At 45.7% G+C, this 17,275-nt stretch overlaps 1 protein-coding gene across 2 annotated transcripts in view; it reads right to left on the bottom strand.

Moving 5' to 3' along the window:
* Positions 1 to 17,275, bottom strand: part of LOC124000345 (potassium/sodium hyperpolarization-activated cyclic nucleotide-gated channel 1) — a 219,378-nt gene that overhangs the window by 23,172 nt on the left and 178,931 nt on the right. For both annotated transcript variants that reach the window (XR_006832577.1, XM_046306639.1), the window contains exon 6: positions 12,213 to 12,453. Coding sequence is in view for 1 of the 2 variants with exons in the window: in XM_046306639.1 (XP_046162595.1) it covers positions 12,213 to 12,453 (241 nt within the window). In the remaining variant the exon portion in view is untranslated. The remainder of the gene's footprint in view (positions 1 to 12,212; positions 12,454 to 17,275) is intronic.

Here is a 17,275-nt window from a genome sequence, read left to right as displayed (position 1 = left end):
AGAGCAAAGAGAGAGAGAGAGAGAGCAGAGAGAGAGAGAGGGGGCAGAGAGAGAGAGAGAGAGAGAGAGCAGAGAGAGAGAGAGAGAGAGCAGAGAGAGAGATGGCAGAGAGAGAGACAGCAGAGAGAGAGAGAGAGAGCAGAGAGAGAGAGAGAGAGCAGAGAGAGAGAGAGAGAGCAGAGAGAGAGACAGCAGAGAGAGAGAGAGAGAGAGCAGAGAGAGAGATGGCAGAGAGAGAGACAGCAGAGAGAGAGCAGAGAGAGAGAGAGAGACAGCAGAGAGAGAGCAGAGAGAGAGAGAGAGAGAGCAGAGAGAGAGCAGAGAGAGAGATGGCAGAGAGAGAGCAGAGAGAGAGAGAGAGAGAGATGGCAGAGAGAGAGCAGAGAGAGAGAGCAAAGAGAGAGATGGCAGAGAGAGAGATGGCAGAGAGAGAGCAGAGAGAGAGAGCAGAGAGAGACAGCAGAGAGAGAGCAGAGAGAGACAGCAGAGAGAGAGCAGAGAGAGAGACAGCAGAGAGAGACAGCAGAGAGAGAGCAGAGAGAGAGCAGAGAGAGAGAGCAGAGAGAGAGCAGAGAGAGAGAGCAGAGAGAGAGCAGAGAGAGAGCAGAGAGAGAGCAGAGAGAGAGCAAAGAGAGAGATGGCAGAGAGAGCAGAGAGAGCAGAGAGAGACAGCAGAGAGAGAGCAGAGAGAGAGAGCAGAGAGAGAGCAGAGAGAGAGCAGAGAGAGAGCAGAGAGAGACAGCAGAGAGAGAGCAGAGAGAGAGAGCAGAGAGAGAGCAGAGAGAGAGCAGAGAGAGAGCAGAGAGAGAGCAGAGAGCAGAGAGAGAGAGCAGAGAGAGAGCAGAGAGAGAGCAGAGAGAGAGCAGAGAGAGAGCAAAGAGAGAGAAAGCAGAGATAGAGCAAAGATAGAGAGCAGAGAGAGAGCAAAGAGAGAGAAAGCAGAGATAGAGCAAAGAGAGAGACAGCAGAGAGAGAGCAGAGAGAGAGAGCAAAGAGGGAGACAGCAGAGAGAGAGAGCAGAGAGAGAGACAGCAGAGAGAGAGCAGAGAGAGAGAGAGAGAGAGAGAGAGAGAGAGAGAGAGAGAGAGAGCAAAGAGAGAGAAAGAGAGAGCAGAGAGAGAGCAAAGAGAGAGACAGCAGAGAGAGAGCAGAGAGAGAGCAAAGAGAGAGAAAGCAGAGATAGAGCAAAGAGAGAGACAGCAGAGAGAGAGCAGAGAGAGAGCAGAGAGAGAGCAAAGAGGGAGACAGCAGAGAGAGAGAGCAGAGAGAGAGCAAAGAGAGAGAGAGAGAGCAGAGAGAGAGCAGAGATAGAGCAAAGAGAGAGATGGCAGAGAGAGAGCAGAGAGAGAGAGAGCAGAGAGAGAGCAGAGAGAGAGCAAAGAGAGAGATGGCAGAGAGAGAGCAGAGAGAGAGCAGAGAGAGAGCAGAGAGAGAGCAGAGAGAGAGCAAAGAGAGAGAAAGCAGAGATAGAGCAAAGAGAGAGACAGCAGAGAGAGAGCAGAGAGAGAGCAAAGAGAGAGAAAGCAGAGATAGAGCAAAGAGAGAGACAGCAGAGAGAGAGCAGAGAGAGAGCAGAGAGAGAGAGCAAAGAGGGAGACAGCAGAGAGAGAGAGCAGAGAGAGAGACAGCAGAGAGAGAGCAGAGAGAGAGCAGAGAGAGAGAGAGAAAGAGAGAGACAGCAGAGAGAGAGCAGAGAGAGAGCAAAGAGAGAGAAAGCAGAGAGAGAGCAAAGAGAGAGACAGCAGAGAGAGAGCAGAGAGAGAGAGCAGAGAGAGAGCAGAGAGAGAGAAGAGAGAGAGAGAAAGCAGAGATAGAGCAAAGAGAGAGACAGCAGAGAGAGAGCAGAGAGAGAGAGCAGAGAGAGAGCAGAGAGAGACAGCAGAGAGAGAGCAGAGAGAGAGAGCAGAGAGAGAGCAGAGAGAGAGCAAAGAGAGAGATGGCAGAGAGAGCAGAGAGAGCAGAGAGAGAGCAGAGAGAGACAGCAGAGAGAGAGCAGAGAGAGAGCAGAGAGAGAGCAGAGAGAGAGCAGAGAGAGAGAGAGAGAGAGAGCAGAGAGAGAGAGCAGAGAGAGAGCAGAGAGAGAGCAGAGAGAGAGCAGAGAGAGAGCAAAGAGAGAGAGCAGAGAGAGAGCAGAGAGAGAAAGCAGCAGAGAGAGAGAGAGACAGAGAGAGAGCAGAAGAGCAAAGAGAGAGAGCAGAGATAGAGCAAAGAGAGAGACAGCAGAGAGAGAGAGAGAGAGCAGAGAGAGAGAGAGATAGAGCAAGAGAGAGAGACAGAGAGAGAGAGAGAGCAGAGAGAGAGCAAAGAGAGAGAGCAGAGAGAGAGCAGAGAGAGAGAGAGAGAGAGAGCAGAGAGAGAGCAGAGAGAGAGAGAGAGAGAGAGAGACAGAGAGAGAGAGAGAGAGCAGAGAGAGAGAAAGAGAGAGAAGCAGAGATAGAGCAAAGAGAGAGACAGCAGAGAGAGAGCAGAGAGAGAGAGCAGAGAGAGAAAGAGATAGAGCAAAGAGAGAGACAGCAGAGAGAGAGAGAGAGAGAGCAAAGAGCAGAGAGAGAGCAGAGAGCAGAGAGAGAGCAGAGCAGAGAGCAAAGAGATGAGCAGCAGAGAGAGAGAGAGAGACAGAGAGAGAGAGCAGAGCAGAGAGAGAGCAGAGAGAGAGAGCAGAGAGCAGAGAGAGAGAGAGAGAGAGAGAGAGAGAGAGCAAAGAGAGAGAGCAAAGCAGAGAGAGCAGAGAGAGAGCAGAGAGAGAGCAGAGAGAGACAGCAGAGAGAGAGCAAAGAGAGAGACAGAGAGAGAGCAAAGAGAGAGAGAGAGAGCAAAGCAGAGAGACAGCAGAGAGAGAGCAGAGATAGAGAGAGAGAGCAGAGAGAGAGAGACAGCAGAGAGAGAGAGAGAGCAAAGATAGAGAGAGAGAGCAGAGAGAGAGCAGAGAGAGAGAGAGAGAGAGCAGAGAGAGAGCAGAGAGAGAGAGAGAGCAGAGAGAGAGCAGAGAGCAGCAGAGAGAGAGAGAGAGAGAGAGAGAGAGAGAGCAGAGATAGAGCAAAGAGACAGCAGAGAGAGAGAGCAGAGAGAGAGCAGAGAGAGAGCAGAGAGAGAGAGAGAGAGAGCAGAGAGAGATGGCAGAGAGAGAGAGAGAGCAGAGAGAGAGCAGAGAGAGAGCAGAGAGAGAGAGAGAGAGAAAGCAGAGATAGAGCAGAGAGAGAGCAGAGAGAGAGCAGAGAGAGAGCAGCAGAGAGAGAGCAGAGAGAGAGCAGAGAGAGAGAGAGAGAGAGAGCAGAGAGAGAGCAGAGAGAGATGCAGAGAGAGAGAGCAGAGAGAGAGCAGAGAGAGAGCAGAGAGAGAGCAGAGAGAGCAGAGAGAGAAAGCAGCAGAGAGAGAGCAGAGAGAGAGCAGAGAGAGAGAGAGAGCAGAGAGAGAGAGAGAGAGAGAGCAGAGAGAGCAGCAAAGAGAGAGAGAGAGCAAAGAGAGAGCAGCAGAGAGACAGCAGAGAGAGAGAGAGAGAGAGAGCAGAGAGAGAGAGAGAGAGAGCAGAGAGAGAGCAGAGAGAGAGAGAGAGAGAGAGAGCAGAGAGAGAGAGAGAGAGAGAGAAGAGAGAGAAAGCAGAGAGAGCAGAGAGAGACAGCAGAGAGAGAGAGAGAGAGAGCAAAGAGGGAGACAGAGAGAGAGAGAGCAGAGAGAGAGCAGAGAGAGAGAGAGCAGAGAGAGAGCAAAGAGAGAGAGAGAGAGAGAGCAGAGAGAGAGCAGAGAGAGAGCAGAGAGAGAGCAAAGAGAGAGAGAGAGAGAGCAGAGAGAGAGAGAGAGAGAGAGAGCAGAGAGAGAGCAAAGAGAGAGAGAGAGCAAAGAGAGAGACAGCAGAGAGAGAGCAGAGAGAGAGAGAGAGAGCAGAGATAGAGCAAAGAGAGACAGCAGAGAGCAGAGAGAGAGAGAGAGAGCAGAGAGAGAGCAGAGAGAGACAGCAGAGAGAGAGAGCAGAGAGAGAGACAGCAGAGAGAGACAGCAGAGAGAGAGCAGAGAGAGAGAAAGCAGAGATAGAGCAAAGAGAGAGACAGCAGAGAGAGAGCAGAGAGAGAGCAGAGAGAGAGAGCAAAGAGAGCAGAGATAGAGCAAAGAGAGAGACAGCAGAGAGAGAGCAGAGAGAGAGAGCAGAGAGAGAGCAGAGAGAGCAAAGAGAGAGAAAGCAGAGATAGAGCAAAGAGAGAGACAGCAGAGAGAGAGCAGAGAGAGAGAGCAGAGAGAGAGCAGAGAGAGACAGCAGAGAGAGAGCAGAGAGAGAGAGAGAGAGCAGAGAGAGACAGCAGAGAGAGAGCAGAGAGAGAGCAGAGAGAGAGCAGAGAGAGAGCAGAGAGAGACAGCAGAGAGAGAGCAGAGAGAGAGAGCAGAGAGAGAGCAGAGAGAGAGCAGAGAGAGAGCAAAGAGAGAGAGCAGAGAGAGAGAGCAGAGAGAGAGCAGAGAGAGAGCAGAGAGAGAGCAGAGAGAGAGCAAAGAGAGAGAAAGCAGAGATAGAGCAAAGAGAGAGACAGCAGAGAGAGAGCAGAGAGAGAGCAAAGAGAGAGAAAGCAGAGATAGAGCAAAGAGAGAGACAGCAGAGAGAGAGCAGAGAGAGAGCAGAGAGAGAGAGCAAAGAGGGAGACAGCAGAGAGAGAGACAGCAGAGAGAGAGCAGAGAGAGAGAGCAGAGAGAGAGCAGAGAGAGAGCAGAGAGAGAGCAAAGAGAGAGAAAGCAGAGATAGAGCAAAGAGAGAGACAGCAGAGAGAGAGCAGAGAGAGAGCAAAGAGAGAGAAAGCAGAGATAGAGCAAAGAGAGAGACAGCAGAGAGAGAGCAGAGAGAGAGCAGAGAGAGAGCAAAGAGGGAGACAGCAGAGAGAGAGAGCAGAGAGAGAGCAAAGAGAGAGAGAGAGCAGAGAGAGAGCAGAGATAGAGCAAAGAGAGAGATGGCAGAGAGAGAGCAGAGAGAGAGAGAGAGCAGAGAGAGAGCAGAGAGAGAGCAAAGAGAGAGATGGCAGAGAGAGAGCAGAGAGAGAGCAGAGAGAGAGCAGAGAGAGCAGAGAGAGAGCAAAGAGAGAGAAAGCAGAGATAGAGCAAAGAGAGAGACAGCAGAGAGAGAGCAGAGAGAGAGCAAAGAGAGAGAAAGCAGAGATAGAGCAAAGAGAGAGACAGCAGAGAGAGAGCAGAGAGAGAGAGCAAAGAGGGAGACAGCAGAGAGAGAGAGCAGAGAGAGAGACAGCAGAGAGAGAGCAGAGAGAGAGCAGAGAGAGAGCAAAGAGAGAGAAAGCAGAGATAGAGCAAAGAGAGAGACAGCAGAGAGAGAGCAGAGAGAGAGCAAAGAGAGAGAAAGCAGAGATAGAGCAAAGAGAGAGACAGCAGAGAGAGAGCAGAGAGAGAGCAGAGAGAGAGCAAAGAGGGAGACAGCAGAGAGAGAGAGCAGAGAGAGAGAGAGAGCAGAGAGAGAGCAGAGATAGAGCAAAGAGAGAGATGGCAGAGAGAGAGCAGAGAGAGAGAGCAGAGAGAGAGCAGAGAGAGAGCAGAGAGAGCAAAGAGAGAGAAAGCAGAGATAGAGCAAAGAGAGAGACAGCAGAGAGAGAGCAGAGAGAGAGAGCAAAGAGAGAGAAAGCAGAGATAGAGCAAAGAGAGAGACAGCAGAGAGAGAGCAGAGAGAGAGCAGAGAGAGAGCAAAGAGGGAGACAGCAGAGAGAGAGCAGAGAGAGAGCAAAGAGAGAGACAGCAGAGAGAGAGCAGAGAGAGAGCAGAGATAGAGCAAAGAGAGAGAGAGAGCAGAGTTAGAGCAAAGAGAGAGACAGCAGAGAGAGAGAGCAGAGAGTTGAAAAATACATTGCAGCAGAGAGCAGAGAGAAAGTTGGTTTCATCTGGAGTTAATTGTATTATTTGACAGGAGGCAACCCAGAGGAAAGGAGGAAGGTTAGTAGTTCGATGCCTGAGTTGGCGAGAAATTAGAAGGTGTTTCTGTCACTCTCACAAATTAGGGGACGATCAGTTAGCTTAGCTCTCCTGTCCTCCCGGTGCTTCCCAAATAGCACCCTACTACCTATACAGTACAATACTTTTGACAAGGGCCCATAGGGTTCAGGTCAAAAGTATTGCACTAGGAATAGGGTGCCATTTGGGACTCAGATTCTCTCTCCTTCAGGGCGGACAGTGTGGGAACAAAGCCAGGGCACCCAGCACTGTAGAGTCATTATCTGGACTACAAGCTGATCTGGGTTTACATACTATTATAAATCATGTCTTATACGTTATCTAAGCTTGATTGAGCTTGACTGGCACAATGGAACTAATAGAATAGTCACAAGGAGTGTAAAACTACAAATCACGCCCATATGGCACTCCTGTTAGGCTAGAGCAAACGCTCAACAGATCTGAAAGGTTTCAAATAGTATCTGAGCCCAGATCAGGTTGGTAACGGGGTATAGCCACCCAGCCTTGAGGCGTAGACATCTGGACAACCAGGCTTGGAAGTGTGAGACCTGGGAGAGTGTGATTAGCACGCTAACTCTAGCTAGTTTTGTCGCTATGACAGTGTGATTAGCATGCTAACTGTAGCTAGTTTGTCAGTGTGACAGTGTGATTTTCACGCTAACTTTAGCTAGTTTTTCGATACAACAGAGTGATTAGCACGCTAACTCTAGCTAGTTTGTCGGTACAACAGTGTGATTAGCATGCTAACTCTAGCTCGTTTGTTGGTACAACAGAGTGATTAGCATGCTAACTCTAGCTAGTTTGTCAGTACGACAGAAAGTCAGACTCAGGAGTGATTAGCACAGCGTTAGTATTCCATATTAGTGTTGGTTAGATTTACTTTTAGCATGCTAATACTATCCAGTAGCATTGGGCGTAGCTAGCCGGCTTGCATGAGTGTTATTGTCAGGTCCTCTGTCTGTCTTTGGCTAGATCTGGGGCTATGTTATGCTGCTGATAATGTGGTTCAGTGGAGGGGAAGTAGTGAGGTTTCTGACTGGACCAGCTGCTCTCAAGTCAGCTCCCTACCTAATGCCATACTTATGCAACGACCAACAGAGAGAGGGGGGGGGGGGGTGTATCACTACCCACCAGATGGGCAGCAGGCCGGAGCAGGTGGCTGGCATCAGCATAGCGTGGCAAAATGACGGGCTACATACACACACACACACACACACACACACACACACACACACACACACACACACACACACACACACACACACACACACACACACACACACACACACACACACACACACACACACACACACACACACACACACACACACACACACACACACACACACACACACACACACACACACACACACACACACACACACACACCATTCATGCTGCCTCAAAATGAGTGAAGGCTCTGTTTCATTTCAATTTGATTTCTATTCCCATTTGGGGCTTACAGTGCACACCACCATCACACACAGCATGATGCAACTAAACACAATTCACTGGTGACGGGAAATAACCCTAGGAAATGTCCCAAATATTAGTCTAGGTCAAAAGTAGTACACTGCATAGGGAATAGGGTTCCATTGGGCTCTGGTCAAAAGTAGTACACTGCATAGGGAATAGGGTTCCATTGGGCTCTGGTCAAAAGTAGTGCACTATATAGGGAATAGGGTTCCATAGGGCTCTGGTCTAAAGTAGTACACTGCATAGGGAATAGGGTTCCATTGGGCTCTGGTCAAAAGTAGTGCACTATATAGGGAATAGGGTTCCATAGGGCTCTGGTCTAAAGTAGCGCACTATATAGGGAAGAGGGTATCATTTGGGATACATACATAGTGTGCAGAGCAGGAGCAGGACAATTATAATATACACAAAACAACCCCTAGAAGGAGCCTCTAACTGTCCCTTCGCTGTGACCAGTTTGATTTACAGCCTTCATTTGCCCTCTGGTTCACCTTCCAAAGTCACTGGTCTCTAGGCTGCCACGAGTCTTGCTCATAAAAAGCACAGGCCCTCTCACTGCAACTACTTCTACTATTCGTCTCTGTCACCTGGCTGCCCTGCCAACTGCTATAAGACAATTGTTGTGTAGAATAAAATAGAATAGATACTTTATTGTCCATTTGGTTCGAATGGAAATGTGTCTTTCACCTTTTCCCCACAGGTGTGTATGAGCTGCCTGAGAGGACCAGAGGACCAGAAAATCATAAAATACTGTACCTGTGAAATGGTCTCTGTAAAATACTGTACCTGTGAAATGGTCTCTGTAAAATACTGTACCTGTGAAATGGTCTCTATAAAATACTGTACCTGTGAAATGGTCTCTATAAAATACTGTACCTGTGAAATGGTCTCTATAAAATACTGTACCTGTGAAATGGTCTCTATAAAATACTGTACCTGTGAAATGGTCTCTATAAAATACTGTACCTGTGAAATGGTCTCTATAAAATACTGTACCTGTGAAATGGTCTCTATAAAATACTGTACCTGTGAAATGGTCTCTGTAAAATACTGTACCTGTGAAATGGTCTCTATAAAATACTGTACCTGTGAAATGGTCTCTATAAAATACTGTACCTGTGAAATGGTCTCTGTAAAATACTGTACCTGTGAAATGCTCTCTATAAAATACTGTACCTGTGAAATGGTCTCTGTAAAATACTGTACCTGTGAAATGGTCTCTATAAAATACTGTACCTGTGAAATGGTCTCTGTAAAATACTGTACCTGTGAAATGGTCTCTATAAAATACTGTAGAGTGTACCTGTGAAATGGTCTCTATAAAATACTGTAGAGTGTACCTGTGAAATGGTCTTTATAAAATACTGCAGAGTACCTGTGAAATGGTCTCCATAAAATACTGTAGAGTACCTGTGAAATGGTCTCCATAAAATACTGTAGAGTACCTGTGAAATGGTCTCCATAAAATACTGTAGAGTACCTGTGAAATGGTCTCCATAAAATACTGTAGAGTACCTGTGAAATGGTCTCTATAAAATACTGTAGAGTACCTGTGAAATGGTCTCTATAAAATACTGTAGAGTACCCCTGTGAAATGGTCTCTATAAAATACTGTAGAGAGTACCTGCATAATCGTCTATAAAATATGGGGGCGTTCAAAGTAGGCAATCAGAGTTGAATGACACATTAGCGAATATTAGGCAGTCAAAACAAAACGATATAACGTCGGACAGCTTCTTTAAATTCATCATTCATTTGGAACTTCTTTTTATAAGATGTCTTTAATAAATCTTAACAGAGTTACCTGAACAAGTTTGTGCAGTCACAATTATACCCCCTGCAGCTTGATCGGACAGAGATACACAGTGTGTCGTTAATCACTATTGACCAACTGCTGTTAAATTTAATTACAGCGGGAGTCATTCATTATACCCTCCTATAGGACCCCATCTTAAGTGTCTAGTCACTCTCCTTGGTCCACTGTGTCCTGGTCAGATGCAGCCCTGTCCACTAGAGTTGGAGTTTAACCCTTCTGTCTACAGGGTTGGAGTTTAACCCTACTGTCCACTAGAGTTGGAGTTTAACCCTACTGTCTACAGGGTTGGAGTTTAACCCTACTGTCCACTAGAGTTGGAGTTTAACCCTACTGTCTACAGGGTTGGAGTTTAACCCTACTGTCCACTAGAGTTGGAGTTTAACCCACTGTCATTCAGGGTTGGAGTTTAACCCTATGTCTAAGGGTTGGAGTTTAACCCTACTGTCCACTAGAGTTGGTCAGTTTAACCCCTGTCCACAGGTTGGAGTTTAACCCTACTGTCTACAGGGTTGGAGTTTAACCCTACTGTCCACTAGAGTTGGAGTTTAACCCTACTGTCTACAGGGTTGGAGTTTAACCCTACTGTCTACAGGGTTGGAGTTTAACCCTACTGTCCACTAGAGTTGGAGTTTAACCCTACTGTCTACAGGGTTGGAGTTTAACCCTACTGTCCACTAGAGTTGGAGTTTAACCCTACTGTCCACTAGAGTTGGAGTTTAACCCTACTGTCTACAGGGTTGGAGTTTAACCCTACTGTCCACTAGAGTTGGAGTTTAACCCTACTGTCCACTAGAGTTGGAGTTTAACCCTACTGTCCACTAGGGTTGGAGTTTAACCCTACTGTCCACTAGAGTTGGAGTTTAACCCTACTGTCTACAGGGTTGGAGTTTAACCCTACTGTCTACAGGGTTGGAGTTTAACCCTACTGTCCACTAGAGTTGGAGTTTAACCCTACTGTCTACAGGGTTGGAGTTTAACCCTACTGTCTACAGGGTTGGAGTTTAACCCTACTGTCTACAGGGTTGGAGTTTAACCCTACTGTCTACAGGGTTGGAGTTTAACCCTACTGTCCACTAGAGTTGGAGTTTAACCCTACTGTCCACTAGAGTTGGAGTTTAACCCTACTGTCCACTAGAGTTGGAGTTTAACCCTACTGTCTACAGGGTTGGAGTTTAACCCTACTGTCCACTAGAGTTGGAGTTTAACCCTACTGTCTACAGGGTTGGAGTTTAACCCTACTGTCTACAGGGTTGGAGTTTAACCCTACTGTCCACTAGAGTTGGAGTTTAACCCTACTGTCTACAGGGTTGGAGTTTAACCCTACTGTCCACTAGAGTTGGAGTTTAACCCTACTGTCCACTAGAGTTGGAGTTTAACCCTACTGTCCACTAGGGTTGGAGTTTAACCCTACTGTCTACAGGGTTGGAGTTTAACCCTACTGTCCACTAGAGTTGGAGTTTAACCCTACTGTCTACAGGGTTGGAGTTTAACCCTACTGTCCACTAGAGTTGGAGTTTAACCCTACTGTCCACTAGAGTTGGAGTTTAACCCTACTGTCCACTAGAGTTGGAGTTTAACCCTACTGTCTACAGGGTTGGAGTTTAACCCTACTGTCCACTAGAGTTGGAGTTTAACCCTACTGTCTACAGGGTTGGAGTTTAACCCTACTGTCTACAGGGTTGGAGTTTAACCCTACTGTCCACTAGAGTTGGAGTTTAACCCTACTGTCTACAGGGTTGGAGTTTAACCCTACTGTCCACTAGAGTTGGAGTTTAACCCTACTGTCCACTAGAGTTGGAGTTTAACCCTACTGTCTACAGGGTTGCTTTGACATAAAGGCTAAACAAAATCTGGGAAGTCATACTAGTGGATGAATCATTTGATTACAATACAGTACATTTGCTTATGTAACATGCATCAAAAGCAAGGTATGATACAGTTTTGTGATTGTTTGGCTGTAGTTACCTGTTTTTAATTCAATTACTCGTTTGGGCTAGAGGACCAACAGTCTTAAATAATTGGACGTGAGGTTGTTCAGACAGCTGGGGAGTTTGAATGAAAAAATACTCCACTGATTTGTTATTTGATTCACTGCTCCCCCCCCCCCCAGACAGGCCATATCTATCTGGAGGATTGCATGAGGCATGCAAACCACACAGCCAGAAGATATTCTTAGAATCCTAAATCGTCTTTCCGTGGGAGGGGGTGAACTTGGATTAAATGAAAATGTAACATCACATCCCTTTTCTAAGAATAGTTCAAACCTGCTTCTCTCTCTCTTTCATGACATAAATGACATGCCTGAGAAAATGTGCCAATGTAAACACTTGCCTTTAAATAAAAAAATTCAATGGCAAAATATTTGATAGTTTTGTATAATGTGCTAGGGAGATGGGGGGATTTCTTCCTCAATTATGCAAAAGGGACATTCTCAGTTGGCTGCTGCTGCAGAGCCCGAACGCAGAGTAGATAGCCATGCGACCTTTGTTTGTCCTCTGGGTGCTCTGAGCCCTGATCCTGAGCTTGGTTTGTCTCCCCTTCAACTCCCTCGCCCCCGCCTTCCACCACCCCATCCAGATGAATGTTATATCATTGGAGAAACTAACTCCCATCCCCCCCCAAAACATTAATCTACATCGGCAGTGATGGGACTTGACAAACATTGAAAGCAGAGGAACTGAAACTGGAGAAATACTGCTGACTGAGTGTTGCATTTATGTTCACTGTATACCCAGTGCTTAATATGTGTAAAAACAGGATACAGCTAAATGGATGGGAGTGGGTCTGAGCATTTAAATGGTTTGTCAGGGTTGGTTTAAGAAATGCTCTCTTTTCATGTTTAAGCTTGGTACCTGTTTACACACGTTTGATCCCTATGGCCAACCTTACACTTTGGCTCTGTTGGACAAATATCCATTTCCAATAGAGAAAAGGTACTGCAGGTAACACACACACACACACACACACAGTCTTTATTTCCCCTACGTACCTCCAAAGTAAGAGCCATCCGTCAGCTTCATCTCTTTGTTAAGCTTGGTGATGACGCTGGCCACACCATGTTGAATGAAGTACATCTTCTTGCCCACGGTGCCCTCCCTGATGATGTAATCGTTGGGCTGGAACACCTCGAACTTCAGCTTGCTCAACATGCCCGTCACGAAGTTGGGGTCCGCGTTGGCGAACAGCGGCATGGTAGCCACCAGCTTCCGACAGTTGAAGTTCACAATTTCCTGGGTAAAAAAAAAAAAGATAGAAAAAGATATTTTTAGATGCATTGTTCATAATAAATGTTGTGAAAACTATAACACAGGCGTTTGACAAAAGTGTCCCTTTCTCTGATGGATATGAATGGTATCTGTCAAATAGGGCAAACGGTTTTCCTTTCCTGACCCCCTGCGAGTCCTTCTTGATTACATATAGCTGCTGTCAGTCTCCAACGTCAGGACAAATAAGAGTGGTGATAACGGAAAGCCTTGGCGAGTTCCCCAATTACTTTTTGTTATTGGTTATGTCAAATGCAATTTGTTATAATACTCTAATGGGACACGTCCAAGTTCAACATGCAATCTCAATATTCATCATGTCTCTGCATTGGAATGGATGTAATATCTACAAAAACACTTTTCATCACTCTTTGGGGTAACTTTTGGTGCTATTGTCTTTGATGATGATGATCATGACCTTATTCTCTTCAGAAACAACAGGAAATTGTTTGTCATTCAGGGTTTGTTTGAGAATGGCTCTTCCAATGTTTCAGTTTGGTGCTTGTTTAAAGTATCAGGAAAATGGTACTCTAGAAAATGTGCAGAAACTTGTCTCTGGTGATGATCTTGGCCTCAGCAGAGGGCAATGATCTCTCTGGTTATCTCAGACAACAGCAGGAGATTGTTTCCTATATGGGGGTCTGTTAGTGTTTACTGAGCAGTGCCAGCCTGCCTCCCCTCCTCTGTCTCTGTTGCCATGCAGACAGACTGACAGACAGAGCTTGGCCTTCACTGTTCCACTAACTGCTTACTCACTTCCTGTGAGAGATGATGACTCTCCAATGGGAGCATGTGAGCCAAGGATACATCAGCCAATCTCCTGTTCGGCTGAGTTTTGTGCTGTTAGCTCAGTACTGAGTCAACAGCAGCAGTGGGTTCTGACCTCAATCATGCACAACGATTAATGAATTAGATGCTCAGTATTCAGCCCGGCTTGGCCAGGATGGAGCCCCACTAGGGAAACAATCTTTAGACTTTATCTATTTAAAGCAGAAAACCTGTCCCATGGCAGCGGTGCCTGGCAGTATAAATAGCTGCCTGGCTGCAATGAAACGACGTCCGACCAGCTGCAGAAATTGTCGAGATGAAATGTTAACTGTTTTCTCACCATAGGATGAACATCATCATCATCATCATCATCCCCCCACACTCTTCCCTGATACACTGCCTTCAGAAAGGATTCATACCCCATGACTTATTCCCACTGCTGGCTGGCTTCTGAAGCTTAGCAGGGTTGGTCCTGGTCAGTCCCTGGATGGGAGACCAAATGCTGCTGGAAGTGGTGTTGGAGGGCCAGAGGAGGCACCCTTTCCTCTGGTCTAAAAAAATATCCCAAATGCCCCAGGGCAGTGATTGGGGACATTGGGTGCCATCTTTCGGATGGGACATTAAATGGGTGTCCTGACTCTCTGTGGTCACTAAAGATTCCATGGCACTAATCGTAAGAATAGGGGTGCTAGCCCCAGTGTCCTGGCTACATTCCCAATCTGGTCCTCATACCATCATGGTCACCTAATCATCCCCAGTTTACAATTGACTCATTCATCCCCCCTCCTCTCCCCTTTAACTATTTCCCAGGTCGTTGCTGTAAATGAGAATGTGTTCTCAGTCAGTTTACCTAGTAACATAAGGGTTAAATAAAATACAATTCCAAATGTTGTTGTGTTACAGCCTGAATTCAAAATGGCTGAAATGTTTTTTTCTGTACCCATCTACACACCATACCCCATAATGACAAAGTGAAAACATGTTTTTAGATATGTTAGCACATTTTGCCTGTGCTTAGCTCCATTCCATTAGTTTTTTTATTATCCTGAAACACTCCCCAGACCTTAACGATTACAAGCATACCCATAACATAATGCAGCCACCAGTTTGCTTGAAAATATTTATTGAATTTGCCCCAAACATAACATTTTGTATTCAGGACAAAAAGTGAATTGCTTTTTGAAATTCACCGCTCGACTGAGGGACCTTGCAGATATTTTGTATGTGTGGGGTACAGAGATGAGGTAGTCATTCAACAATCATGTTAAACACTATTATTGCACACAGAGTGAGCCCATGCAACTTATTATGTGACTTGTTAAGCAAACGTTTAGTCCTGAACTTAATTAGGCTTGCCATAGCAAAGAGGTTGAATAGTTGTTGACTCGAGACATTTCAGCTTTTCATTTATAATTAATTTGTAAAAATTCAGAAAAACATAATTCTACTGACATTATGGGGTATTGTGTGTAGGCCAGTGACACAAAATCGAAATTGTATCCATTTTAAATGAAGGTTGTAACACAACGAAATGTGGAAAAGCTCAAGGGGTGTGAATACTTTCTGAAGGCTCTGTATGTCTGGTTGTCTCTGTGGTGCTGTGTGCTTCCTGCTGTGATATACTGAGCTGAGATTAATCTATCTGAGCTGAGCTGAGATGAACCTATCTGAGCTGAGCTGAGATGAACATAGCTGAGTTGAGATTAATTTAACTGACCTGGGTTTAGCTGAGATGAACCTATCTGAGCTGAGATGAGATTAACATAGCTGAGTTGAGATTAATTTAACTGACCTGGGTTTAGCTGAGATGAACCTATCTCAGCTGAGCTGAGATTAACATAGCTGAGTTGAGATTAATTTAACTGACCTGGGTTTAGCTGAGATGAACCTATCTCAGCTGAGCTGAGATTAACATAGCTGAGTTGTGATTAACCTATCTGAGTTGAGATTAATTTTACTGACCTGGGTTTAGCTGAGATGAACCTATCTGAGCTGAGATGAGATTAACATAGCTAAACTAAATTTACCTGAGCTGAGATTAATCTATCTGAGCTGAGATTAATTTAACTGAGCTGAATTTAGCTGAGCTGAGATGAACATAGCTGAGCTGAGATTAAACTATCTGAGCTGAACATAGCTGAGCTGAGATTAAACTATCTGAGCTGAATTTAGCTGAGTTAAAATGAGCCTGGCTGAGCTGAGATGAGATGAACCCAGCTGAGTTGAGCTGTGATTAACCGAGCTGAGCTGAATTTACCTGAGCTGAGATTAACCTATCTGAGCTGAGCTGAGATTAATTTAACTGAGCTGAGATGAGCCTAGCTGAGCTGAGATGAACCCAGCTGAGCTGGGATGAACCTAGCTGACCTGAGATGTGATTAACCAAGCTGAGCTGAATTTACCTGAGCTGACATGAGCTGAGCTGAGATAAACCCAGCTGAGCTGAGATTAACCTATTTTAATTTTTATTTTACCTTTATTTAACCAGGCAAGTCAGTTAAGAACAGATTCTTATTTTCAATGACGGCCTGGGAACAGTGGGTTAACTGCCTGTTCAGGGGCAGAACAACAGATTTGTACCTTGTCAGCTCGGGGGTTTGAACTCGCAACCTTCCGGTTACTAGTCCAACGCTCTAACCACTAGGCAACGCTGCCGCTGAGCTGAGCTGTACTATGCTCTGCTCTCCTGGGATGGGATGAGATATGCATTCCTGTCCAGTTCAGTGCTCTGTGGATCTGTCTTGTTCTCAGTATTGTGGGCAAGACTGGGTTATCTGGGCTTCGCTTTACTGTGCTGTACAGACCTATGCTTGTGCTCTACTGTGTAAATGCTGCCATGTGCTCTACTGTGTTAATGCTGCCATGTGCTCTACTGTGTTAATGCTGCCATGTGCTCTAATGTTCTGTGTAGATATATGGTTTCCTGTGCTGTGATCTACAATACTGTGCAGATCTACCCTTTTCTGTGCTGGACCAGGCAATACTGTGCTCCAATATGTCTCATTCTGGTTGGTGACTTAATGGGGTTACATGAGAGACATAGGCAATTACATCCCTCCTCTTCTCTTCTCCCTCTGTCCCCTCTCCTCCCTCCTCTATCCCTCATTTCCACCTCTCTCCTCCTCTCCAATCCCCCATCTCTGCATCATTAGGCTACATGAGAGCCCTTATCTGCTCATACAGAGAGGGCAGCCAACTATGAAGCAGGTAGAGGGTTGACACAAAGAACAAAGAGAGCCTTATAAATTGGTCACTGAATTTAAGAAACGTAAACTTATCTTGCCTTCTTTTATTTTACTGTGACTGTCTGGCTGTATCTGATGTGACATCATGTTCCATGTAGGCCTATATTGTACACTTGTAAATTGATGCAGCCTGGGAACACCTCATGTGTCTGTCTATTGGCTGGGTTGACGTCTTAACGGCCTCTCTATTGTCAAAGCTCTGGGAACACCTCATGTGTCTGTCTATTGGTTGGGTTGACGTCTTAATGGGTCTAAACACTAATCAGATGAAATTGTCATCTCACTTCCTGATCTCTCTTGTTTCACACCTGTGTATTGCGTGCTTGAGCAACTGACTGTCTTCACGCCAATTAAATTAATTTATCTGTTTAGCTTGTGTTCCACCAGCTGTAGTGAATCAATTTGTGCAGTGTGTCTATTACATTTGTAATAAAGCACATGAGACATGTTTTACAGACACCCTTTTCAATAATCATCCATTGTTGATAAATTCACCCAGTCAATAGACCAGTATGATATATAAAGTATAAATACTGGTATATCATAAATGTAAAAGAACATTAATTAGTGATAAAACAACTCAGCGCTCCATGTTTAAGCAATTAGAGATGCGTAGAGATTATATATTAAGAAAGGTTGCCTTCCTCTGTTGCAGAATTAATTACTTGTTACTTTTATTTGTTATTCATATTTGTTATTCATCTTTTTAACCTAAACTGCATTGTTGGTTAGGGGCTCGTCAGTAAGCATTTCACTGTAAGGTCTACACCTGAAGT

This window comes from Oncorhynchus gorbuscha, linkage group LG16 (genome assembly GCF_021184085.1).
Source record: "Oncorhynchus gorbuscha isolate QuinsamMale2020 ecotype Even-year linkage group LG16, OgorEven_v1.0, whole genome shotgun sequence".
NCBI lineage: Eukaryota > Metazoa > Chordata > Actinopteri > Salmoniformes > Salmonidae > Oncorhynchus > Oncorhynchus gorbuscha.
This window is presented reverse-complemented; position numbering and strand designations above follow the sequence as displayed.